Genomic DNA, 27,684 nt, shown 5'->3' on the forward strand with positions numbered 1-27,684 from the left:
GAAGTTTTTATCTATATATATTATTTTACCAAATATCGCATTCTTATGTTATAAACTTAAATTATATTATCGATTGTACTCTTTTATTTCTATTTACAACTTTATCGCACACTTAGCAAAAAGAATGAGTCTAAAGTTTATTAAAAAAAAAACATGGTAGAAATTCGACGTTATTAAAGATTTAAAAACACGCATATCGTATTTTGTGCTCAGTGTAAATATTAGTTCATCTTCTGCATCGTGTTGCACAATATTCAGCCATTTTGCGTTTTTATTTCATAATTCCATAGAAACTAGTAGATTATTTTGGTGTATACAGTAATTATAACAAATGAATAGGACATTCAATGTTTATATTTAGCAACAGTATTTATCCTAATTAATATTAAAATATTAAAGTCTTTCTAAAACATGTTTTTTAATAGAATTACTTCATGATTTTTTTCGACCGTAATGAAAGAGAAAATATTCTACAATATTATTAATATTATTGATGTTTGGATGTTCATTTCATTAGGATAAAGATTAAACATTTTTTTAAACGGAGAATGAAAATTCAATACAGAGATGCAATGAAGAGTAGGCAAATTCATATAAGTAGAGATTACACTATTTCGTCGCTGTCACCAAAGATATACACTTGCTTTACGTAGAATCGCGGTAACTATTATTTCCCTGTTGCATTTAATGTCGCTAACGGACATACTCGGTTTCGATCCTGCGGTACGGTGCTATCCATTGTCTCTCGCTCTGCCTAGTTGTTTTCTTTTCCACTTCCTCTTTCCCAGCTCTTCACTCTTGCACAGAGTCCTCCACTTCACTATCTTCTCTTCATCCCCTTTTACCTCCCTTCCGCTCTTTACGTTTCCTCTTTCTCCTGTTCTTCCTCCTCCTCGCAGCTACCGCTCGACGTTTCTGTGTCTGTCTCCCGGACGGAGGAAGGAAACGCTCCAGGAAATTCATTTGCAGAGACGTGGCACCGTACAGCAAAACACGAATGATATATTTACATGGCGCCGAGAGAGAAACCGACGAGATGGATTTACTCGAGAAAGGTTTATCGAGCGTTACGCGAAGGAGTGGGGAGAGAAACGTGAAATGTATTTTTTGAGAAAGAAACGCGCTAATTCACTCTCGAAGCTGTACGGAAGTACGTCTATATAGTTTTTGCTCCCGTCCGCCTCATAAATTCTTTCGTTTTCGGGCGTGGCCGAAAAATGTGACTTATTTCGATGCAATGATGAATTTTAATGCCCCCAGCGCGATTTGATACAAATATCTCTATAACACCTAATATTGAAATTTTAGATCTATACTGTGCCTAATGGAAACTATACCATGTTATTAATACTTCGGCCATATTCCAATATACACTGCCACTACTAAAAATCTATAGTGTATATTTACGTTATATTTACGTTATATTTACTATTGTATAAATTTTCAGTACTGATAGTATATCGGAACATGGCCGTGAACTTTAATTGATACGTACATATAAAAACATTTGTACAGAGGAGATATCTTTCTAAAAGAACCTTGTTTTTAGAAAGTAATTAATTAGTAGTTTATTATAACAAAGACCATAATAAATTATACATTTCTCAAAATTATTTTATCTAAAAAGTAACAATTAAAATATATTATATTATCTTAATAAAATAAGCGAAAATAAAGAATATATTATTTAGACACAAAAGACATTCGTACAGTCAAGAAATTTAGTTTCTAAAATCATGAACAGTGTCATTTTTACGAAGTTTTTTTTTGTTTATATTAAGAACGTAACTCATTATTAATAAATTGTTAATTAATGTTTATTTTCAACAAATAAAACTTTTAAAAGTTTCTCCTGTACGAATACTTTTTGCGTTCACCATATGTAATAAAAATAATGTACGATATACATATATTAACAAATTTTATGTTATTAAAATTATGCGTGAATGTACTTGACTAAATATATATAGCAGAATTAATTTATTTGAAAAACTATATATCTCTGTAATGAAAAATTTTATCACGTCAGCTTAAAAGAAATAAAAGTTTTAAAAGTTATATCTGTTTTATTGTATTATTCCGAATTAAGATTGATTAAGGCAGCTTGAAGTTTATGATAATTGAAATACCGTAAAAAGAATTCATCAAGATATGTTTCACATATCTTAACAGCATTTTGAATGCAGAGAAAATCAATTAATTTTTCACTTATTTCGCGCTAAATGTGAGATACAATTTTCATACAAAGAAAATACGTCAATAATATCAGGCTGCGTTTATTATTCCGAGAATTTTCGACAGTCCGCTGTTTATTTTGACATATCAATTACTGTCGGAGATTAACATGCTCTTTAATAATATACTATACATATAATCGCACGTAATTACTTCTAAACTAATCATTATTGCATTATATATTGTTTGCTTTAGTTATGCCCGTGAGCTAACCGTCAACAAAAAAGTGACGACATTTAATCCTATTTTAACAATAAATAAAATTTACAAACTTATCGATGCTTATCACACTTTCTTAAACTAAATGGAAACCTAGATCGCGATACAATAGTTTCGGATTGTGCATTATATAGTGAGAAAATACTGTACGGCTTCTAACGAGTTTGTTGTATTGTCGGCTCTATCTCGATTGACATTATATCCTCAAGAAGTATTTATTACATACTTTTATTATAATTTTATTATTCATTTTTCAGAGACATAAAAATTACGATGTGCAAAGTTCAATGACAAATTTTCTTATTATAGCTAAACACATCTTTTATGGATGTTTGAGATGTCAAATAATTGAACAGATTAAAAGCAATTAACTTGATTGATATAATCCGTTCATAAATGTTATCTTAGTGATATAGTATGTATTATTTACAGATTTCTCGAAATGTGATGATAATTTAAAACTGAAAGTAAAATGTTATCTGTCTCAGGTGAGAGGCCGAGTTTGAGAATATTTTCTTGCAAAAAAACATTTCTCTTTTTCCATGTGTTTTGTTAAAGAATTATTATAAATTAAAAAATATAATACAACTTTCACTACAGATTAACATATTATATAAATCATATCGCATCACTGAAAGATAATCAGTCAGAATAATCTATAATCTAAGGATTTTTACATGAGGCCAGAGTATCTTCAACGATTCGCATTAAAAACGACTTTGGAAGGTGCTTCTACATAATTTGCAAATCGCAAAATGTAGTTCGCAAACGCAGACGCAGAATGAAGAGTTGCGTTTATTTTTTCATTGCGTGCAATTGGTTTTTCATCTGCGTACGAGTATATCTTGCCGTGATCATTCTGCATCAGCATTTACGAACTACGTTTTGCGATTTGCGAATTATGTAGAGGCACCCTTACATAGTTAGCGCAACGTGAGTACGCGCGGTAAAGTTCATTGTCGAAATTGCCCGAAAGGTCTCTCGCTATCGGCTACCTAGACGAAGCAAGTAGCCCTAGGCGGGCAAATGCGGGAGTGTCAGTATTTACGCTAAAATACGTAACGAGCTCTCACCACGCTTCGGCTCACCTTAATTTCCCCTGGCACCGCAAGCGTTAGCTCGAGTCGATCTCGTGGCTTGGACAATCAACTTAAAGATTCCAGGTTTCAGGAACACACCATTGTTGCATCACGCAAGCTCGTATTTTGTCGTATTATCGAAAGAATATATAATTTATCGACTATATATTCGTTTTTCACGATTGATATACAAAAAGACAATAGGTATAAATAATTTTTGTGACTTGAATCGTTCGAGGCAAGCGGTGCATTTTATTGAAATGAATGATATTATTGATATCGCCTTTTTATCAACATAATTCGCACTATGAAAATTTTCACAATTGTGAAAATTACATTTACTGCGCGTGCCTTGGGGAAAATAGTATGTTTATTGAGAATTTATAAGGAGGGGGCTTAAATATTTCATTTGAACTTTAAAACATTTATTGAATTGTTTCCAATTTTAATCCAATTAACCCTTAAAGGTTTGTTAATATTCCGAAAAACACAACACACTTTCCGAATGTCTATCAAATATAGTCATAAACATCTCCTGTGAACAATTCCATGTTAAAATTTTCACCTCATACAACAATTTAAATATGTTTTAAAGCTCAAATGAAATATTTCACTCAATATTTGAGCAAAGCTTTTATAAATTTTCTATAAACATACTATTTTCGCCAGCGTTCCAGGAATATTACGTTTCTGAATTAATTTAGACACAAAATCAAAAATTGTACTGTTAAAACATAAATACATTCCATTTACTTTTGTCATGAAATCTAATGTTAGGAGCTTTCTTACAAGAAATCGTTTCACTAGAATATGTGTAAAAAATCTAATAATGCTGCGCCCATGGTATAAAAATATAAGGTATTTCATTCCCAATAATGCGTAGTCGTCTTGAACTTGGCGGCTGCACGTGCAGAATATTTTTTTTGAAATATCTTGCTGAACGTGATTAATGACGCAATTTTAAATATTTCCATTATATTTAAGATGCTAGTAGCACCAAATTGACGATCTAATTCATTTTGGGGGATTATTATTTTTCGGTTTGATTGTGTTGCAAGTTTGAAAGTAATCGGCACGCAGTCATATATTTGAAATAAATTTACTTAATGCATATAAATGTATTATATATTTTCCAGCCTCTACATTGACCGTAATTAATGCTTCTGTTACATACAAAGATGACCTGTCACAATTGTCGGAAATCGATTCAATTTTTCTTGAAATATGTTGTTAAACATAAAAATGGATAAGATATACTAAGATATACTTTTATGCCGGTATTTTTTATACCGGTCCAATTTAAGATTTAGGATGAAACAACCTTTTAAAGCTTTGTATTTGATTCAAATCAATTATCAACAAAATGGTGAAATATATAGAAAAATGTTTTAACAGAACTTTTATAATTTTTATCTACTTAATAACTGTATAGATTTTTCAAAAATCTAATGTTTAAAAAATATTCCCATTTCCATTAAGTTTTGAGAGGCTGTTTTACCTCTGAGGGATGTGCGATTTCTCAATCAATTTGCTAAAAGTTGATTTTTGCAAAAGATTACTTTGAAATAGCTCTTTTAAAAAAGAAGTGAATTCTTTAAAAAGATCGGTTTAAAACAGTCTCATTTAGTTGGAAAAATCAATTTTTCAAAATAGATTGATTTAAAATCGCTATCGTTGTTTGGGAAGATTGATCCTTTGTAGAAATCGAAACATCCCTAGTTTTACCTTTTAAATCTCAAATTAGGCCGATATAAAAAAAAATACGTGTCTTAGATTTTGTGTTTAACAACATATTTCAAGAAAAATTGAATCGGTTTCGAGCAGTTGTGACGCCTTTTACTTGTTGATGTTTCCATTATAATTTTCTAAGCATAAAATGTTTAGTCAGCAGATGTGTTTGTCAGATGTTTGCAATATGCTTCCAAACAGTATAACATTAATAAAACTGTTCATAAACAGTATAATCATCGAAATCCTTTACAAACAAATATAAGACAAGATCCATCTTATTCCCGGGAGATACTCCGGGAGTAAGACGGACCGCGGAGTAAAATGGTCCATTTGCTAAATCTTATTAATAGCTCCATCTGCTGAATGAACATAAGCTTGGAGTTTTCGCTAAAATGTAGCAAGATGGAAAATTATGATTCATATAATATCGATAAAATGCAGACAAAACTGGCGAATAATATAAAAAGGCATTAATTATTTGTAGATGTTCTACGAATTGATGATTTCATTAACTCTATAATGGTAGGATTGGGATTAAGGCGTCTCCAGACGATATGGCTAACGTTCGCCACATTAGCAAATATCATATATATACATGACATCCATATTGAATGTAGGTCAATATTTGCGAATGTGTGCAAAATTGATGTATACATTGGCCATATCGTCTAAAGGCATCTTTAGATGTCACCCAACGACTTTGTTAGCTTAAGCTTTTTTTTTGTTTTACTGTAATTATTTAAGTCGGATACTAAACTATATTGTATTTTTTTCATTTATAAATAAAAAAAACAAGTTTTATATCATTTAATTATTTTAGTCATTTTATACACTAATTAGATAAAAATTGATCAAAACAGAGCACCGGATTGAATTCGATCTTACTTTCCTAGAAACGTTCTAAAAATCACCATCACCACTACTCACACACATACACACGCGCGCGCGCGCGCGCGCACATTAAAGGATTAATTATTTATAATGCAACGCGATAGAAAGTGAACTCGCGTGATGTGACAATAGCGTGTCTTATTTTTAATCACCTACTATCTCGAAGCGGCGATCGTTGCTTCGATTTCTTCATGTTCATATCAAGATGAATGGATTTTGTGAGCATTCAACCAAGTTCAGTTTCACAACAATTAATCACGAGCAAAAAGTCTCGAACGAGATGAGATGTTGGTTCTCGTCTTCTTGGCGTCATCAACGGTTGTGATTCTACTCACCCTCTGCCTTCGGAGCAGCGGTATCACATGCAACCACAAGCTTCTACTACCATGTTCGGCAATGTTTTCTGTGTGAGCGTGTTGTTCGTGTTAATGTAGAGTAGCTGGAGTGGGGCAAGCTGCGTCGGCGAGCAGCATGGCATTATCTTGTTCTTTTGTTGTCCTCCGTCCTTAGTTAACAATTTCTGCAAAGAAAAACGATATTTTTATGCTTATTAATTCGCAAAAATCACAATTTTGTATCAATAGAATGAGTTTATGATTGATACAATTTCATTTTTAACTTAACAGTCCAAAATTTGACAGTCCTAAAGAAACGTAAGACTCCAAATTGTTATGTACAAAATTGTCATATACATTTTATAAAATAATAAATATATTGAAATCTACAAATTTTTTTTTAAATAGGTTTTTTTTAATTGTATACTTATATGATGTTTTATACCTATATGATACCAATGTTGTATACCTATATGATGTTTTATGTTTTATGAATATTTTATATAATACAATAGAGGAAAGTTATTGATATATCAATATACCATTTTGTTTTTAAACAATTTAATTTAATTTCTTAAATAAAAACTAAAAATAAAACTTTAGAAATACAAGTACAAACTAGAAAGTGTCTTCTATCAAATATTACAGCGGCTTTTATAATAGATACTGTTTGTAATTTTGCAATAATTAACTTTTTTCGTGAGCAAAAATAAGTGTCTGACAAAATGGAGTCAAAAACTGACAGAGTAGGCAGTAATGTCTGTAAGTATTAAGCATAGATGATTTTAAAATTAGCTAAATAAAGATAAGATGAAAAATTGGAAATTTTTTAAAAATAAGATAAAGATATATTATTTTATTTTAATTAATCTAGATAATCTAGATTAAATTATCTAAAAATTAATCTAAAAATTTCCAGATAATTTCATTTTTATTTTTATTTTTAAGATAACTTACAGTTTTCAGAAGAGATTGCAATAAAAAATTATATAACATTATACAAAAATTATAAAACTATACAGTAGAATTGGATTGTCAAACATGTTTTTTTTATCTTTTGAATTATCCGACCTCATTATCGAATTCTTGTGATAATAGTGCATGCTCGAAAATATCGTATATAATGCTGTCGTCACTACACTTAATAACGAGATCAAATAAGCCGGGAGATAAAAAAAAAAGACAATCGGGTGAATCTATTATATTCACACTTTTTTATTCATAAATCTTTATTGTGTAAGAACAGTTTTTTGAAAATATTATCAGACAAACGATTACGTCGAGATACATAAATTTGTTGCACAAAATTAAAAATACGCTTCACTGGTACTGACGACGACAAAGATGTTATATTAAAAAACATAATTTTTTTTTTACATTTGGATAAAAATGAAGGCATCTTCATTTTCTCTTTTTTTAACGTTTGTATATATTGTAAGAAATAAAGCAACAACAAGAGAAAAATATCAGGGCGTTCGAATCGAGGTCTGATCTCCATATTAGTAGATTTTCGTCCTGTCACCGAGCCACACAACCTTGACACTAATAGCTTCTCTGTTGTGTCCATTTCTTCTAAATTTTTTACATTTATCTCGTTTTAAATGCAAAAATTTTGAGGAATTTCAAATAATGCAAACAAATCTAATATTTAATCTATTATCCTACGTTATTAATTGCAACGATATGTAATTAAATGTCACTCGACTTCACGTAGAAACGAATGTTTTCCGTTTTTAGATCTGCGCATTCTCTGTCACTCGCGCGAAGTGATTGCCACCACTTAGGGTGCGGTCCACTCATCCAGTTGGCATTACAAATGCTTCAAAGTGTTTGATTGATCAATCGGGAAAAAGAATTTTACTAATTGATCAATTAAAAAATGTTTCAAAGCATTTGTAGCATCAAGTAGACTACAGCCATATTCCCCTTCACATAAGCGAGAGAGAACGCATGGATCTAAAAACGGACAGCATCCTTTTTTACATAGGTTTCTATTCCTATTCCTAATCTTCTTCAGCCTGTAATATCTACTCCTGGACATAGTAGGCCTCTCCCAATCTTCTCTACGAATCCCTATTCTGAATCTTTTGGAATCAAGTTGACCTGTCTATATTCTTCTGTCGTCATCGAACCATCTCTTCGGAGGTCGTCCTACTTCTTTTTGTTGTTCTTAAAAAAGAGTTGTTTTGATGCACGATCAGTATTATTAACAATATATTTCACTTTAGTTTTATATACATTATCTATTGCACTGTGACATATTGTGATATGAATCCTAATAAAATGATATTGAAGCTCGAGAATCAAAGTTCAGATTACCGTCATTCTACATTAATCCATCAATATTAAGCACATACGATCAGTAATATTGTCAGTATATTTGTTAATACTGACAGTATTATTGACCGCATGTAGAGTCTTTCATGATGTTCGATGATTTTTTAATAATAAAAGGATATATATAGTGTTAGGTTAGCTATAGTGGAGGAAAATGGTTAATGAAAGCGAGTGTCGTTCTTTTCAGTCATTTTCAGACTACTGAACATAAAAAAAAGCATCTCCATTTCGCATATGCAAACAATATTTCTCGCGTCACGCTTCGTATATGGCAGAAAGCATAGACCTAAGTTAATAGGGTTTTACGTTGCGTGATAATGGAGTCTTAACGCCCCATTATCGTTACGAGTTGCAAACTACATTATTCACATTATGTGTCGCGGTATAACAAGAGTTCCTCTCCCTTTTATTAACAATTAATGTGGGCAATAAAGGACGCGATTATGCAGCACGATTATATTTTTTATGTTAAGTAAAACGTAAATTACGCATATGTGTATGTACGTATTCGTAAGGAAAGGAATTACTTTGCCTAATGCGAACCAATTTTTATGAAACTGATAGTTTATATCAACTAACAGCTACATCTATATGAGAAATTGTTTAATTTAGAAATTGAAAATTTTTGTGTAGAAAAATTGAAAGTATAGGAATATTTAAAATGTCTTTTATTAACTGAGAATAAAAATCCTTATATAGAAACAAAATTTATAATTACAATATTTATAATTATAAATTATAATAATAATATTAATATTAATATTATTATTAATTGTTTATAATTATAAATTTTTTTTCTATGTATGATTTTTAATAATGATAATTAATATTATTATTAATATAATTGACGTTTATTAATTATAATTAATTTATAATATGTATATTAATATATAATCATTAATAATGCTTATTTAAACATATAAAAAATAAGAGCATAAAAAACCACAGCATTAAGATGGCCAGATTGTGGCCGAAACGTTTAATGTTTTGCCACAATCTGGCCATCTTAATTCAATAATATTCTTAAAAACGCAGAGTTACATCTAGTTGACATTAAATTCAACAGTCGGGAGTTGTAATTAAATAAACATGTTCTTTTCTATGTGAAGATGCTTCATACAATAATGTTACAACGCCAGTCGTCATATCAAGAAAAGTGTAGAACAAGAATTTCCAGATTCTAATTTAAATAAAATTGTATATATTAATATCTTCTAGTCGTAATATAAAGAAATAGAATTATTACCTGTTTTACAGCAAAAAAACTAAACGATGAATCTCAAGTACTTCTTTTGCACAATTAGAATTTTGTCGTGACATTATGTTGTTATTTATCCTATCATGTATTTTACCACTATTTATATATCTGAGTCAACAGTTTAGAAAGTTATTTATTAATAATCTAGAGTTATTTATTAAAGGAAAGAGAGATCCTTCTTTAGAAGAGGAAAATAAACATCAGGCAAACCTTCCGTATCACGTTGCTTATTGATACCACTTGTTTGTCTTTTTATATGTATCATTTCCGAAATTCTTCTTTTCATTAACGATTGTTCTATATCTAAAATTCTTATATTATCCCAATCTAATTCATGCATCTCATTCAAACGGTGACGTGAAACCACCGAAATTTCGAAAGAAGGTTTTTTTATGTCGGCCTTATGTTCTTTAATCCGAGTTTTTAATTTCCTTTTAGTTTGGTCAACATAAGACGATTCACAGTTTAAACAATTAATTTTATAAACTACTCCGCATTGGTCATCCTTAGGCAAAGAATCCTTTCCTGTCTTAATAAATGTATTCATTTTATTCATAGGTTTATAAGCTATATTAAAATCATAAACATGTGAAAGTTTTTTGAATTTTTCAGAAACTTTGCCCAAGTATGCTATCGTGAAAAATTTTGTTGAAGTAACGTTAGAGTCACTCATTCATTATTAAATTCTTCGCGATTTTAATCTAAATTAGTTCTATTTTTCAATGTTTTAATTCTATTTTTTATTGTTGAAAATATGAACTTTAAAGGATAACCATTATTTAGAAACGTGTGAATCAATTCAGAGATGTTTTTTTTATGAAATTTAGGATGAGATAAAAATGAGAATTCTATCAAATTGCTCAATAATTACTCCTCTTTTATGTGCTAATGGATGATTCGAAAAATAGTTTAAATATCTCCCAGAATTGGTAGGTTTTTTATAAATATCGAAGATGATATTTCCTTCTTGTCTCATTAATTTAATATCTAGGAAATTTATGCCGTTTTCATCACCAAAGTCCACAGTAAATTTAATTTCATGATATGAGTTAAACAATAATGCTTATTTAATTTATGATATTTTAATTATTTAAGATAACAATAGTTGATAAATTTTTTAAATGAAATGAAATCATTCTTAATAGAACGAGATGTTTTTAAATCGTTGGCTTTCAAGATTTAACAAATTAATAAGTTTTCAGCGTATTAGCAATATTTACTATTGACAATATATGATACGATTGTTGGTAAAACTACAAAGAAATGCATAAAGTGATATGCGATTCTCAAAATAGCGAGAGAAAGATGTGGCGTCAGCGTTCTCCCTGTATTCACAAAAAAAAGAACGAATATAAATCAAACTGGCGACACATTTCTTCAGCAATATGATAATCGGTTGTTACGCATCCACGCTTCGTGAGAACTGACACGAGCGAGATAAGATTGTCGCGCGATATTTTAGACATAGATAATATTTTTTCATAATCTTGTCCCTTTCGGTCAACAAGCATATTAATTCTGCTATAACAATGCGGATGGGGTGTATAATGTATAATGATAAGACGAGCAATGTATAATGATAAGAATTAGCTGTAACTCTGATAATAACTGTAAATCTTATAATAACTGTAAAGAGTGTAAGTTGTTGATATGAAATGAAAATAAAATAATAATCTTTGGCGATAACGAGGAAATAATGATAACGTTGAAAAATAAGATAGATTAAAAATATCGTGGAATAAATAAAAGAAAATATTTTTAGATTCGTAATAAGTAGATAATTAATAATATATATAAACATATATATATATATATATATATATATATATATATATATATGATAATAATAAGAGATATCAGAGTAAGGGCTCTGGCACAGACTCATGCATAATGTATAAAAAAAATCAACCAATCAGAGTCCTTTATTTCATGGAAAGGAAGGAAATAAAAGATTTGGATTAGTTCATTTTCTTATGCATTATGTGTGGTGCGTTATGTAAGAGTGGTGAGTTATGCTCGCCGTCTAACTGTATATATATATATATATATATATTATCGAGAACTTAATTTATCAAGTATCATTTATTAAAGATAAATGTACTATACCAAAAAAAGTTTTAAACATCTATCACTATAAAAAAATTAGAAATACAAAATATGTAATTTTTATGATTTAAAAAGAAGTTTCTTAAGGGGATGCTGAAGTCACCGACGTCAATTCGTATTTCTCAAATTATTTCGTTTTCCTAATATGGAATAAAAAATTCTTTTCCAGAAAAAGAAAAAATCGCAAATACTTTTGAAAAAGTACAAACCGGTATGAAAATCCCTAAAAAATTATAAATTACAGTTTTTTGTTACAATATAAGTTCTTCCTTCACATATAAAACACATATATATATGAATGCAAGAATATATCCAAATAGAAAGTACTTTCTCATACTTGAATAATTTACAAGAATATTATGAGACCTTCAAATTATGATTTTGAAGCTTACAAGAGAAATGGCTTGAGAAGTACAATTTGAGTGTGCATAATCTCGCATTTATGTGATATATAAGACATAGCAGAGCAAGAAATATATGTAACGTTTTACTTAATGATTTACTTAATGTACGTAATGTCTTAATTATTATATGTAACATTTCCATGATGTAAGTAATATTTTATTTGGAATTAAAAATCTATTTTATCGACATCGAGTCGATCGTCGCTCCAGCATCCCTTTAAAATCTTTGATTTTTTCTTGCATCCTATAGAAGTCACGGCTAATGAAAAATTAACAAATAATGCCTAGAAATAAGTATATTCTTTTGATCATTTAATTTGAAATTGATACGGTAATTAATAAACGTCTAAATAAACGATAAATAAATATACGTCTTTAATGTATTTTGATCTTTGTGCATTAAATAAAATTGAATAAAGGAGGAACGTAACGTGTTGTCTCATTAGCTGAAAAAGGAGTATTTAAAACAGGCAATCTATTTAAAAATACTCTCTTGCATATACTTATCATATTCCTTCGTAAGAGAATGTGTGTGTTTGAGAGAAATGTTTGTCAGAAATGAGTATTAAAATAATAGAATAGCTGATAATGGTCCACTCTCACCATATAAGGTGTAAAAGCGGTAAAATACTTTTTTGTAAGAAGAATCTAATTTAAAAAAATTGATGTTAAAAGGTTTACATTTATATTACAAATTATAACATTATTAAATGTTAACTAAGCTTTTTAATAATGCTAGCTTTTAACACATTAATATAACCTGTGAATATAATTAATCATACAAATTTAAATGTATACTACAAATTATTACATTAGCTTTCATATGTTAATATTACTAATATCGTTGATATTGTTCGTAAAAAGAAAAAGTCTTCTTAATTATTTCGAACTAAATCATAGTTATTGATGAATGATTGTTAGATCCAAGATCTCTTCTGTTCTTAATTTCTTGTGCACAGTTTATTTTTTTTCTTTTTCTCTCCAACGTAAAAGGAAAAAGATGAATCGTGCTAGAAATTTAACTAAAAAGTATAGACCTATTGTATCGAACACCAATGATGTAAGAGTTATATTACGATGTAAGGGAGTTATATTACGCTCACCATGATAATGCTGTTGTATTGGGAACCGCTGACGGTTAAAGATGTCGCTGTGGAGCAGGATCCTCGACAGAAATACGCATGATATCCGGTGGGGTGTAAGATCCAGTCGCTCCAGCCGATATCCTTAAAATTAATATAGAGCTCGTCCCGACAGCAATCCGTCATCTCGGGTACGCAATTCGAGTGCCTCTTGGGCCTGTTCCGTTGTGGCAATGGCTCCGTATGGATTACTAGAAACGGTTTCAGAGTCTGTTCGATCGACACAGGCGCTTTATCGTGATCGGTCGAACAGGTTGTGCAGGCTATCTGAATGGAATGGTTCAATCGACGTCGACCTATCCATTTCTTCACCATAAACTTCATATCTATCTTTACCCAACCCTCTGAAAGAAAAAAATTAACGATTTTTTTATGTGCAGTGTCGCATCAGAGGAGCCATAAAACTTGACCATGAAAGTTTACAGAAAATATAACTTATTCAGACAGTATATATATATATATATATATATATATATATATATATATATATATATATATATACTACCGCTTAAAAGTATTTGCCTACCCTAATTTTTATATGTATCTTTTTATACACCTATATTCCATTCCACTCTATTTCTTTACTATATATGTAGAATTTAAAATTTTTAAAGAAAATCAAAATTTTCAAATTTATCATTATAATTTGCGATATTTTTTAATGTGTAAATTTCGTTATTAAATTTTAATTTAAACGTTCAACAATCGATTTTTAGTCACATCTTATACTAGGTATTAAATAGGTATTAAATGATGTTAGAAATTGTTTCGGATATTGTGATATGAAAAAGTTATCTCTTAGCATTCGTATCAAATTTTCGGTAAAAAACAAAGTGCAATGGAAGACAGGTTTGCAAAGTACATGCAATGCAATGGAATAATGAAATTTCATGATGGAAGATATCTATTACAATATAGATTTATTTTTGGCAAATATATGGATAAAGATTGCAGGAGGGGATGGGGAGGGAGGGAAGGGGGAGGAAGAGAGAGAGAGAGAGAGAGAAAGAGAGAGAGAGAGAGAGAGAGAGAGAGAGAAAGAGAGAGAGAAAGAGAGATTCCATTTACCATTTACTCACCTTTGATATCGGTCTCAAAGATTGCCATAAAGGTGTTCTTTTCGAATCTACCGCCCTGGTCCCAGTGATCGAGTTCAGATAGCACGAATGTCTGCTTGAGCTCATCGATGTTTTCGACCTGTTCCTTGTAAAACCAAAGCTCTGCCGAGATCACGTCGACGTACAGCATCTCATTCGGCAAGTAGAACGTGAAACAGACCGCTGGATTGAATCCTGTTATGTGATTCGAGCTCTGATGGTATTGCGTCGAATCGGCTACACCTGTAACCATAGTTCGATCGTTTTTTTTTTGAGACAGTGTAACACAATTGTTTGATTGTATGATTTTACCGAAATTTGATCCTAAATGAGATATTAATTTTTTTGCTAAATTCTTTGATTCTTGCATGAAAAAGATGATTTTGTTAAAGTAAAAATTTAGCTAAATGCAGATCGAAAATAATTTTGTTGGACCATCAAAATAATTACATATGTAGAACATTGTGTTGCTACTGTTACAATTAATTACAATTAATTAATTGTTATAAGAATGTCAAATCATTTTGTATTCAAAATTTCATTATGTTTCAGATTCTTGAGTAATTATTTTGATGATGTAACAAAATTATTTTCAGTATTTGACTAAATTTTTAAAGTAAAATTGTTCTTTCTGTGTGAATTTTAAGATATTTATGTTTGAATATAATTAAATATGATTTATAAAAAATTTCCATTACATTTACTTAAAAACCTATATGAATAGATATATTGATAATTATTAACAACAAACGGAAATTGTTAAATTTTTTTGATTTAAGATATACATTTTAATTTTAATTTAAAGATATTCTTGTCTTTTACACGAAAATATACTGAGAGAAAAATGTTTGGACTATTACAATTTAATTATTATAATTTATAGTCATTTTTTAGGACAACTATTTATAGTTGTTTTAATTATAGCTGCTTCAACATTGAATTATGATTATCATAACTATGATATGCATTCATGTAACTGTATTGCATACACGTGTAGCTATTTTATAAATAAATGGAAATTTCATATTAATAAATTGTACTATTAAATATTGTGGTAACAAACACATAATTCAAAGCATAATTAGGAAACATATACTTATAGTCAAATGTTCATATTAGTAATGCCATTCTATCTTTTATATATAATTACATCTATACTCAAAAAAATGTATTAACAAATAGTTTAAGGACAAATAGCACTTCAACTGTGTGTTATAATAAAAACAATAAATAAGTTATATGAACTAAGAAAATATAGCAGTATTAACTACAAATTATTAGTATAATTTCTTAGTTTATTTTATTTATTTATTATTCTTATTAAGACCTTATAATACATATTGTATAATAAGTTGTGGCGTTATTTGTTCTCTCTGTAAAAGATTTTTATATGTATAAATAACTCATCCAGGAATAAAGTTACTGTATTTTTATACAGAATTGAAAACTGTACTGCCTGATCTTTCATTTGCTATCTTTTGCGTAACAAATAGTTTGAAATTCGAAAATATTTCACTTTTTTTTTAAAGGATGATTGTATTTTTACTCTCTTGGAATGAATTTCATTCCAAGAAATTTAGAATATAGTATTTTTCATTTGAGAGAGAATTGAGTGTATGGTGACTATCCAGTTCCTTTCTCTATGACGAACGCATACATATATCTATGCTATTTCATTACAAACTATAACATCAATGAACAGCACCAAAGACTCAGTTATTCGAAACTTTTGAGAGTACGCCTTTGGCCGTGTACAGTCGGCAATTTATGGTGGTACTAGAAGTAAGCCTCAAATGGAACCACAATTACCTGAAAAAGTGCGCTCTAAAAGGTTCTCGTAACTGCGACAAAGTGCGGCAAAAGTTATTTTTATGTACGATATGCAAGCATAAGGTTAAACAGAAACGTCGATGATAGAACTATCTTCGTCCAATAGAAAAAAATTCATTATTGCAAAAAATTACTGAAAAGATATGCAGCTTTCACCATAAGTACAAAACACTCTCAATTTATTTTACTTTCTTAAATAAATCGGTAATAAAATCAAAAGAGGATTAATAAAATATTAAAATTGTTATGGAAATAAATATTATTTTATAATAAAATTATTTTTAGTTAGATTTAAAACATTTACGTCAATTTTTGAGAGAGCTTTATACACCAAGTTGTAATTCATGACTTTCTCTACATATATTTTCTAATTTATAATTATCATTCCATTTCCTCAACATATATCAAAGAACGTTTTATAATGTAAAATAAGACTTTAAATGTTTTTCAAATTAGCTTATGGAAAATTCCAAGTTGTTTTGCAGAATTACGATTATTGATACTATTTCATGAAATGTTTTATGACAAATATTAATTAAAGTTATCTGTATCCGTTCATAACAAATCGATATGAAAAGTCGTGCTCTACACGCTTTGCCAACGTGCACGCATCGATGATTGGAGCAATCCATGATATAACACACACTATCAAGCGCGTCGAAATGATTTCCGGACGGATTCTTGGGTGATCAGCATGTCCGATTGATCGCCACTTCCGTATGATTTATAGCTAGAATTATGCAACGTCAGGCGTCAGAGTGAATCTATATCGTTGCACAATGCGTGCCAAACGTCAGCGACACATGCGCACTGTATTTTTCGCGTATACAACGCGTTTTTCTCATTCGTTTAATGTACGCATGTATATTGCATTCGTATCAGAAAAATAAAACTTTTTTTATAGAACGACATTTACTTCATTTCATAAATAAATACGAACGAATAAGTACAAACTCTATATGTGCAAGTTTGTACTTATTCATTTGTACTTACTTACGTAATGAACTTTTAGTATTTGTGGCTATAACAACATAGTAAATACATATAGTTAGCTATATATAAAAAAGTATATATATATATATATATATATATATATACACATTCATAGTTATAGCTATCTCTGAAAATAACGGTTATAATTTTAATTTATTCTGTTATTGTCATTAAGGCAAAATGTTCTAGTTATGATGTAATACAACATATCATAGGCAAATAATTGCTTTCTATAACTACCATGGATTCTCAATTTCCGTAATTCATCTTATTATAACTTTGTATTCATATTTTACAACACACTGTATTTAGTTTATATTTTTGTCATAAGGTTTTGTTTATAACCAAAGAGAAAAACTCTTTGTAAGGTAGAATATGACCAATATGACCAATCAGGAATACTGAATGTAACATTACAGAAATAAGTACGTAAATAAGTAAGTAAATAAGTAGATAAATCTATTGTTTGTAAAATAATGCTTTGTGCATTCTTACATGTCAATATGTTAATAAAATTCTAATCTCATAAAGATAACATTAGATTATTTTATTTTCCATTTTTTTAACATTTTTTTAATGAAAAGAGGAAAACAGATATATATATCCTATTACATCCTATTGTATCAAATATGTAAGCCGAAATAGGCAATCTGAATTACAGCGAGAGCTATGTACATGTATTATGAGTAACGAAGAACCTTAATAAGTTCTTTTTCTTTGTCTCAGCCTATATTTAGAGAAAAAAATAAGTAGTTGTCATATTGTATTGTAAAATCTAAAAGATATTAAAGTATATACGTTTCAATTCTTTTGGATCATTATCAATACAAAAAAAAAATAACCAGACCTTATAAATATATTCCTATACTAAGCTTTGTGACTTTTTTCTAATTTTAGACAATAAACGGTACAGACACATGAATATCCTGTATTTGCTCAGTATTAGCACTTTTTATGTAACATGATTAATTTCTTCTAAGACTAATTCTTTCCCTTGATAATTTATACAGGTAATCGCTGCACATCATATTGGGTTTCGCTGACCTCATATTCTATTGAAGCCAGATTCTAGCTTGCGAATTCTCAAAGTTCATAAGATTTTCATTCAGAAATCCGATTTCCGGGTTATATTAGAGTAGAGTCGTTCCGTATCTTCGGATATTTTCGGAACGAATTTCACAGTATACCTTCAGGACATTCTCGAGCGTGCACTACTTTTCGATGTCGCGGCGATTCAACAACGCGATGAACATTTCCGGTTCATTGATCTCGATCATATCGCCGTAATCTGCAGATTTCGCACCGAAATCGCTGCGGGTTAACTAAGCCAAATAATAAATGTTCCAATGATGAAATCCTGATTTGCTATTTATACACATATATGTGAGTTTGTATGATAAACGCATGATATAGTTTATATATATTTTGCATCAAAATTAGATAAAAAGCGAATATTTTGGGTCATGTCGGATCAGAGAATACAAAATAGATGAATCATATCGTTGGATAATTTTCTTCGAACTATGATAACATCATATCTATCGCGTGCGAATAACAAGAATTAAACATGATGTTTTTTAAATACAATACTGACTAAAAGTTTTCGCCGAGGGTTTGAACCGGGTTAGAATACAAGAATTAACCAAGTACAGTCGAATGAGAGAGGAATGCTCAATTGTAGTTAGTTGGTTCTTACATTCTGATCCGATTCGAATCCTTGGTGAATACTTAGTCATTATTGTAAATGTGACTTCACGCAGAGCGAAGGTTCATGAAACAAGAGTTGATATAGAATATCAGCGAATAGAAAAATCATAAACTGAGTTTCGAAATTTTTATGATTATTTTGAAGAATCTCGAGAACAGAGAATTACTTCAACAGCGCAATAAAAAGCTATATTCTCGAGAGAAGGAGAGAGGAAGGGGGAAGAGAGAGAGAGAGAGAGAGAGAGAGAGAGATATCATGGTTATTTTTTAAAACAAGTGCAATTGAAATGTTTAAAAAAAACTTTTTCGCAAATTGAGGTAACTATAAACTTTACGAATGCTTTATATTATACAATTAATAAATTGCTGTTAAAAATTGATGATAGAAAACTAGAAATTTACAATATTTTATAATTATATAAAGTTAAGAATAATTAATAAAATACAAAGTAATACTTCGAGGAAAAAGGTATATGGTGAGAATTATTACTAATAAAAGGAGCTTCGCGCGATCGATGCTTTCGTTAAATGCAGAGTCACAATCGCGTATGCGAAAAACATTGCAAAAAGAGGCGTGAAAAAATTCAGGGCAATAATATTTAGCATATTCGTGCAACCGATGAACGATACGATTATATTATCGTATTCCTATATTCTGTCGGTGGCAAGAAATTACGTGTTCGTAAATTATGCATGGCTTCGTTGCGAATAAAGTTGCATGACGCAGTAGAATGCCGAAATGGTAACAGCTGGTTTCAAGCGTAAAAAACTTTGACGTATACTATCTTAGAATTTCTACGTGTATTATCTTATATATAAGAGAAATATATAAGAATTATATATAAGAGAAATGTTCCGGAAATAACAGAAAAAGTTTGATTTCGTGTTTACGGATGTTCGATACATGAACGTTCCATATCAATAGATACTACTGTTAGTATTTTTTCTTGGAAACAATGGTTCCTCGTATGTTAATAAATGATTAGAGCTCATATGGATCCGGTATAAGATTGTTTGGTCGTATCAGTAGTCAGATAAGCCGAAACGGACAATCAGAATTACAGCGAGATCTGAGCTACATTTATTATGAGTATCTAATAAAGAGATTTAATAAATTCTTTTATTGTCTCGGCCTATATTTAGAAAAAAAATATGCAGTTCTGTAAAGGTGACTATTATACAAGTTTTATGTGTAGAAATAAAAGTTTTATATATGTAGAAATAATATATATATGCTACGTTCCACAACGTTCCTTAACGCTCACAACGCTCGTGGAATCATTCCATCCTTGTCGTTTTATTTATCAAATGTTAAACAAGGACAAATAGTGTTCGCGAGCGTTGCGAGTGATGTAAATGGAACGCAATCATAGTTGAATAAAATAATTTATTGAATGTGTTAATTTTAAATATAAAACTTATATAGTTATCACTTTTATATATTTGACACTGAGTCTTTTTCTCTGAGTTTACTATGTCATCTTATAGTTATTTTAAATTTCCTCATAAGGGGTAAAGATTTAAATGAATAATTTTACCAATTTTATACATTTTTTTATACATTTGTTTAATTTTTATTATTCATTACTTCTTCATTTTCTCACGCTTTCAATAGAACTTTTCGGAATGACGGGGTTCAAAGTGACTTCGCGAACGGGACGGGAATTTTCCAAGAGAAAAGTTTTTCTTCGTGATTTTAAGAAATTCGTCAAGCACGTCGAAAATAATTCACACAGGCGATTAAAATATCGGAACCGTGATTTTGCGTTGTAATTCGAGGTAAATTTCCGCCGCACTGTCGGGATTCATACGCGCGTCGTTCGCCCGGCTTCCGTATTTGCATCGTCGCGGAAAATTTGAAATTCATGGTTCCAGCCGGTAGTGGTACCTCTATTCCAGAAGTGTCGAGAGAAAGAGAGAGAGAGAGAGAGGGGGGGGAGAGAAAGAGAAAGAGAGAAACAGAAATGGCATCATTGTTACCGGTTCTCGTTTATTTCGAGGGAGCCGTGCAATTACGCAATATTCATGTCCTCGCCGGTGTTTCGTCTGGCTAGTCAAGAAGGGATTGTCGAGAGGAACGGTCAGTCGACAGCAAAGAGAAAGAAACAAGCTTCTCGGAGGGATGTTCTCCATGCGAGACGCTCAGTTTTGCGCATAAATATGCAACCTGCGAATGTAAAATTGGATACTAAATGATATTATAAATTATATCGGAAATAATACAATATATTAACTAAGATGCTTTGTGTGAGAAAATTGAAATTTAGTTTTCTACGAGTTAGTAATTGTCCATTGATAGTAGCAATTACCTATTTTAAAAAAGTCATTGTATTTATACTTTTTTGATTTTTCAAAATTACATATTACATTAACGGTTACATTTACGGATTACACGTTCTTCTAATTCGTTATAAATTTCGTGTATTTGTGTACTTACTCGGATACGTTTCTAGCACAATAGTTCATTTGCGGATTTCAGTTTGCGCTCCATCGAAAAAGCTTGTGCATGCTCGATATTCAGAGATTTTGTTTCACATTTGAATACTCGGAGACTAGGGCTGTATCATATGAGAAAGATACATACAATATTCGTGAATGATGTGTATTTTTCTGTTGTTCGTTCTTCACTTTTTCTCCGTCTACGCATCGTACGTGGATATAAATAACCATCATTAGTAGTCTACATCTGGTTGAATATTTTTATAATAAAATTTACGTATAATTATATATAGACAAAAGTATTGTCAAATTTTTTTCATAAGTTTAGTACTATTTATACGATTTATAGTTTAAGCGATTTAAACAAAATTTTAAAAGTTGCCATAATAAATTAACGCTTTTGATCTTACTTTTGTCATTCTTGACCTATTTTTTAAAATTTAATTGTTTTGACAATTTCGAACAAGTATTTATATTTTATTGAAAAATATACATCATTCGCGAGTATCGTATATATTTTTTTCATATGACACAGTCCTAGTGTGTCAAATATTCGAATTCGTCGATAGATTATATTATTAAGATATTATATTATTGAGATAATAATTTGATTCAGTTATTGTAAAAATTTTCTTAATAAACTGTGTATTTTTATATTTTTTAAAAAAGAAAAATACAAATTTTTACAAATTTATTCAAGTATAATTTATTCGAGGATAAAAATTATATACTAAAAAAAATATTATATAAATCAACAAAAATATTTCAAGAATAGTATTTTGATCAAACAGAATTTCTTTTGTTATAATAAAAATTTTCTATTTGGTCTTATCAGAATATCATTTTGTTGTACCTTTTTTTAATTTAATCGGAACATTTTTCTTAGTATATGTATATATAATATGTATATATATATATATGTGTGTGTGTGTGTGTGTATATACATACATAATTTTTACTCTCGGAAAAATTATGTATTTTAATAAATTTTCAAAAATTGTAATGCTTTATAAAATATTATAAAAATATAAAGATAGTTTATTATTTATTAAGATAGTTTTAGCATACTACATGTCTTAATTGATTTTATATTGCAATAAAATTGCTTTTTTGTCCCGTTCAATAATATTTCTTTGTATTCTGTAAAAAGGAAAGGCAGAGATTTTAAATAACAATCGTTACTTAAAATCCAATCTTCTGTCGAAATTGAAAACAAACACTCACTACGTGTCGACTGAAACCATATAGCTCTTCTTCTAAATATTAATTTTAATATGTGTAATTATTGTTTCAATAATTAAATTATGATGTTTAGGAAAACGAAGCACTTATATTCTTTGACAAAATTGACAACGGTTTTCGATTTCGGTCAAAATTTAATTATTGTTTCAATAAATTATAATATTTATGAAGAAAAAGAATATATGGATATGTCTATGGCCTTTATAGGATACCTATTTGTTAATTTTGATTTCGGTTGAAATTAATATATAGCCGAGTGTTTCGGTTCAGTTTTGGTCGGACTCTGTCGTTAATCTTGTTTATTTTAATTTATGAAATCTCACCTTCGTTTGGGAACACGACGACCTGGTTGGTTTTCCCGTAGAAGTTCTCTGCCGGTCTTTCTAAACTGGGTCGAAGAACATTACCGTTGATTAAAGGTTTAGGCAAGGTCGACAGTGGCATCGAGACTTCGGGCGGTTTTGACAGTCGTAGTTTCTTCAGAATCTGCTGCTTCACGTACTCCACTCTAAGCTCGGTCAACAGCGGGTCAGATTCAATCACATTAACTTTATTTTGTGCGCAACCGGTGCAGTCAGCCTCTTTGTTGATTGACGATTCGGACGACAAATGGGGTAGCAATGTGTGTATTCTCAGAGGGCTGATCGCCCATTGAGCTGCGATACTCCCTATGAGAAGAATAAAAAAGATTTCCATGAAGAGACGCATTTTTCCACCGCAATCCAGATGGAACTGATTCTTCTTTAATTCGACTTCTTCTTTACTCTTTGATTTAACCACGTAGGTTAATCCGCTGATGATTTATTCGTGATGATTTACTCGAGTTTAGACATCGAAAACAATTTACACGTTGATATTATCGACATTATTTCGTCGACTGAGTTTAACACTAAGTTCGACACTGAATTCAATTAATAACCTGAATTTAAATATCTTCAAGTACCATCGATCTTCATGACTTTGTAAATATATTTAAGACGAATGTTCAAATTATATTTCAGTAGTTCTGGTATATCGATATTTATAACTTTCAAATTAAGTCAATTTAAACTGGCGATTTCTGTATTTCTTTCTAAATTCCAACAGGATTGGCGCGTAATTTGCGCAATATTAATTTTACTGACAAAGTTGTAAAAGTCAGGCAGGTCACCATAATCGCTGAGTCGATATCTCGTGAGATTGCAAACCGCTTCGTCAATCGTGGCCTCGCTTCTTTCCTTTTTTTTCTCTTTACGTATTCTTAGGTATTATATTTCTCTATTCCAAACGTTACTCTGCGGAATCGGCAATAATTTTTTTTACAAATATAGAAGATGGATCTCTCTCTCTCTCTCTCTCTCTCTCTCTCTCTCTCTTTCTTTCTCTCTCTGATCCCCGAGAACAATTCTCCTCCTTGTAGTGACCGACGTTCTCGACGACGCGTTCACGGAGACTGGAGGTGAATCGTTACGATGGCCCAGTGATGTAGTTGACTCCGTATAGGCTGAACTTTGTTCCGCAGTTGCCAGGGCCAATACGGATCGGACGGGGATGAGTATGATATCAGCGCAAGCACGCGCCGCGAACATGTTGCGATGGGATTCCTTATGGTCCATTGGCGGTTCCTGAAATCTCGAATTTGTCTTAATAGACTGATAAGCTGCGAATTTATCTTCATTCTGGTGGAAGGTGTCCCGCTCATTGATTGACATCTTGGTGAACCGTAAAAGATTATTTCACCCAATAAAGTTAATAGACTTTTTGCTATATTAGTAGCGCTATTACGAAAGGAGATAAAGCCCAATGATGAAACGTTTTAAACTTCTTTCGTAAAATAATTAATACAGATGTGCGAGGCATAAGTTCTTCAAAATTAATAAATAATTTTAATTTATACTTAATTTTAAATCTTTTAATAAAATTAATTTATATTTATATATTATATTACATTAACATAATTAAATATTATATTATCTAACATAATTAAAAAAATGTTTATTAATATTATAATGGAATTAATTTTGATTGTCTTTCTGTTTGTCAACAAGTAATGAGTGTTTTTCTAAGACTTTTGCATTAACTTATGTATGCTTTTCACAAAAAATTTCATCAACTTCTAATTTTAAGAAACTTCGTTTTATTTTTGTGTAATAACGCAAATTTGTAATGTAGCTATGAGAAATTTTAATATACGAAAATAAATGTGATAATATAATAAACCTCTTTATTATTTTGTATAATTTTAAGTAGATAATATTAAAGTAATAAAATTTATTTGCAACATATAATATAAAAAAAATGAATAGGAAGATAGGTCAAACACGAGCTTAAAAATAAAATGAAAGTTTATTAATACAATAAACTATAACATAAAAGATGTGAGAGTTTTTTACAATCATTAATATTCGTAAACGGAACGTTTCGATTTCACTTAGTTACATCCTCAGCCATTTCAATAATTAGAGAAATTGTACAAGATTAAAACATTATTAATAAATTATTATAAATAAAATTAAATATTGGAAAGAATATATCAATGAAACTAATCAATGAAACCATATCAAAGGTTGGATAATATATTATATTAAATAAATTATTAAAAATTACGTCTTCTTTACATAATAGTTGTCGAAACTTTTTTCGTTTAAAGATGAAAAAAGTGAAATCAACTGGATAAGAGATTTTTTGAAAGTCTTAAGATAAATGAAGTCAATAGTCAATAAAAGTCTTAAGGTATATCTATGTATAAATATAAATAAAATTAAAAAAGTATTGCACCGAAAAAAGGAGTCAATATTTAAAAAACTTATTTGATTTTTCAAGATATGAATTCTATTTAGATAGAATCTGTAGAGAGATATGTCTAAAACAATGAGACGACTTTTTGTCAGAGCAAAAGTTGATAAATAATGGAAGTTGAAAACAGATATGTTATATAATATGATGTACGATGTACAAAAGGTCGATATAAATTAATGAAAATAAATCTAACAAGTAAAAATAAGAATTATTCATTCTCTCAATGTCTTTCTGTAAATTGATTTCATTTTTTTGTTCCTTTATATATAATATTTCTGAAATCAAATCTTTTATTATAATTAGTCTCAATATTTAAAATTTTTGTGTTATCTCAATGAATGATTAAAATTTAATATATGTTCCGTAATTATTGAGTGACTCGATGCATTTAATTTTAGGTTATTTCTATGTTCTTTTTTTCTTATCTTTAATTGTCTCTTAGTTTGTCCTATGTAAGACACCTCAGTCATTACAACAAACCTTACATACAACATTACTTCTTAAATCAATTTCAGTTACATCTTTGTGTACTTTGATAAAATTATTCAATTTATTTAAGCTTCTGTCGCTAATTTTTAAAACTGACTTTATTTATACACGCTGTTGCTGCTTCCGTAACATTACATATGCATGAAAAAATAAAAAAAATAAAAAAAATTACACCTACTTATAAGGTTTCCATTTTTCAACACTTAACTGGTCTTTTATTTTACTCCATAAAATAAAAGAAAAAAAAAAGAAATATTTTAATTTATAAGTTTTAAAAATAAAGTCCTTAATTTTATAAAATTTGTGTGTATGTAAATGTATGTGTGTGTGTGTGTGTGTGTGTGTGTGTGTGTGTGTGTGTGTGTGTGTGTGTGTGTGTGTGAGAGAGAGAGTAAAATATAACTTTTTTAATCTTATATTTTTTTTAGTAGCTAAAAATACATAAATAAGAATTACCATTCAGATATTGAGAAATAGAATCTTTGTGACACAGTATAATTTTTTTTTCTTATTCTCATTATTGCAAAAAATACAATAGTGTTATGTGACACTACTCGATTTTTGAACTTATAATTACATATATTTGTAATGCATCTTTAACTAATGACAAAGCGAAGAATATTCATATCGCTTGATTGTACTCATTTGAAAGTGAGAGTGAGCTAGTAAGATAAATGTTTACCGTAAAAAGACTGACGTACGCTCCGCAGCAGATTAATGTCAGCGTTTTCTTTGAGCTGAGGCTTGCAATTCGCAGTTCATCGGTACGCTCGCTTCGTGCTTCTCGTGGAAGATGACCCTCTCGTTGACCTGGAAACGCCGAATGCATTTCTTTTTTCGTACGTATTTAAAGCATCGCAAAGTGCGATGAGTGCTTTTTGAGGCGCCGAGATTATTCATTTATCGAGTGCGACGTGTCATGATCTTTTTCGAGAACGCCACTTCGTGGAGAAACATCGTAACGTAAAATACGCCTGCACTTCAACTCCGCGCACTCGTGCCTTTAGTTTAATAAATCACGCGATAACAGTCTTTGTAAAAATAAAGCAAAAAGAAGCAATCGCAAAAAAATACTGCGTTAAGCGCTTTATCGTTTCCTACTGTTCTTCGATATCATTAATAATTGTGGCAGTCATCGCTGCAGTGTTTCGGCGTTCAAGCACAGTTCTTTTTTACCTGCTGTTCTCATTCCGCTGATCCATTGGACTTCATGGCTTGCAAATTAATACTCTGGTCCATGGTATTGAATTATTCTGTAATTTATGCCGGACATGGCGTGTGTAATCAGCAGTTCGTGCATGCGGCGTTCATTTGTAGAATCGCTGCGCTTGTTTTGTGTTATCTTATTATCGGTTGTTATCGAAATATGTAA

The 27,684-nt window shown here is 30.0% G+C and overlaps 1 protein-coding gene across 2 annotated transcripts; it reads right to left on the reverse strand.

Annotated features, from left to right (window-relative positions):
- Nucleotides 1-1,539: 1,539 nt before the first annotated feature.
- On the reverse strand, nucleotides 1,540-26,455 carry daw (activin beta chain dawdle). Of its 2 annotated transcripts, none has more exons than XM_011057538.2 (4): nucleotides 23,369-26,442; nucleotides 14,817-15,077; nucleotides 13,699-14,081; nucleotides 1,540-6,675 (listed from the first exon to the last, which is right to left on the reverse strand). In XM_011057538.2, the coding sequence occupies exons 1-4, from the start codon at nucleotides 23,751-23,753 to the stop codon at nucleotides 6,514-6,516; spliced, it is 1,191 nt and encodes a 396-aa protein (XP_011055840.1). In that variant the 5' UTR covers nucleotides 23,754-26,442; the 3' UTR covers nucleotides 1,540-6,513. The 2 variants fall into 2 exon arrangements, with proteins under 2 accessions (XP_011055840.1, XP_011055841.1); XM_011057539.2 differs by lacking the exon at nucleotides 1,540-6,675 and adding an exon at nucleotides 7,035-8,659 and having other exon boundaries at nucleotides 23,369-26,455.
- Between the last annotated feature and the right edge of the window lie 1,229 nt (nucleotides 26,456-27,684).

The sequence above is a fragment of the Acromyrmex echinatior genome, chromosome 1, assembly GCF_024713525.1.
Source record: "Acromyrmex echinatior isolate Ae372 chromosome 1, ASM2471352v2, whole genome shotgun sequence".
Lineage (NCBI taxonomy): Eukaryota > Metazoa > Arthropoda > Insecta > Hymenoptera > Formicidae > Acromyrmex > Acromyrmex echinatior.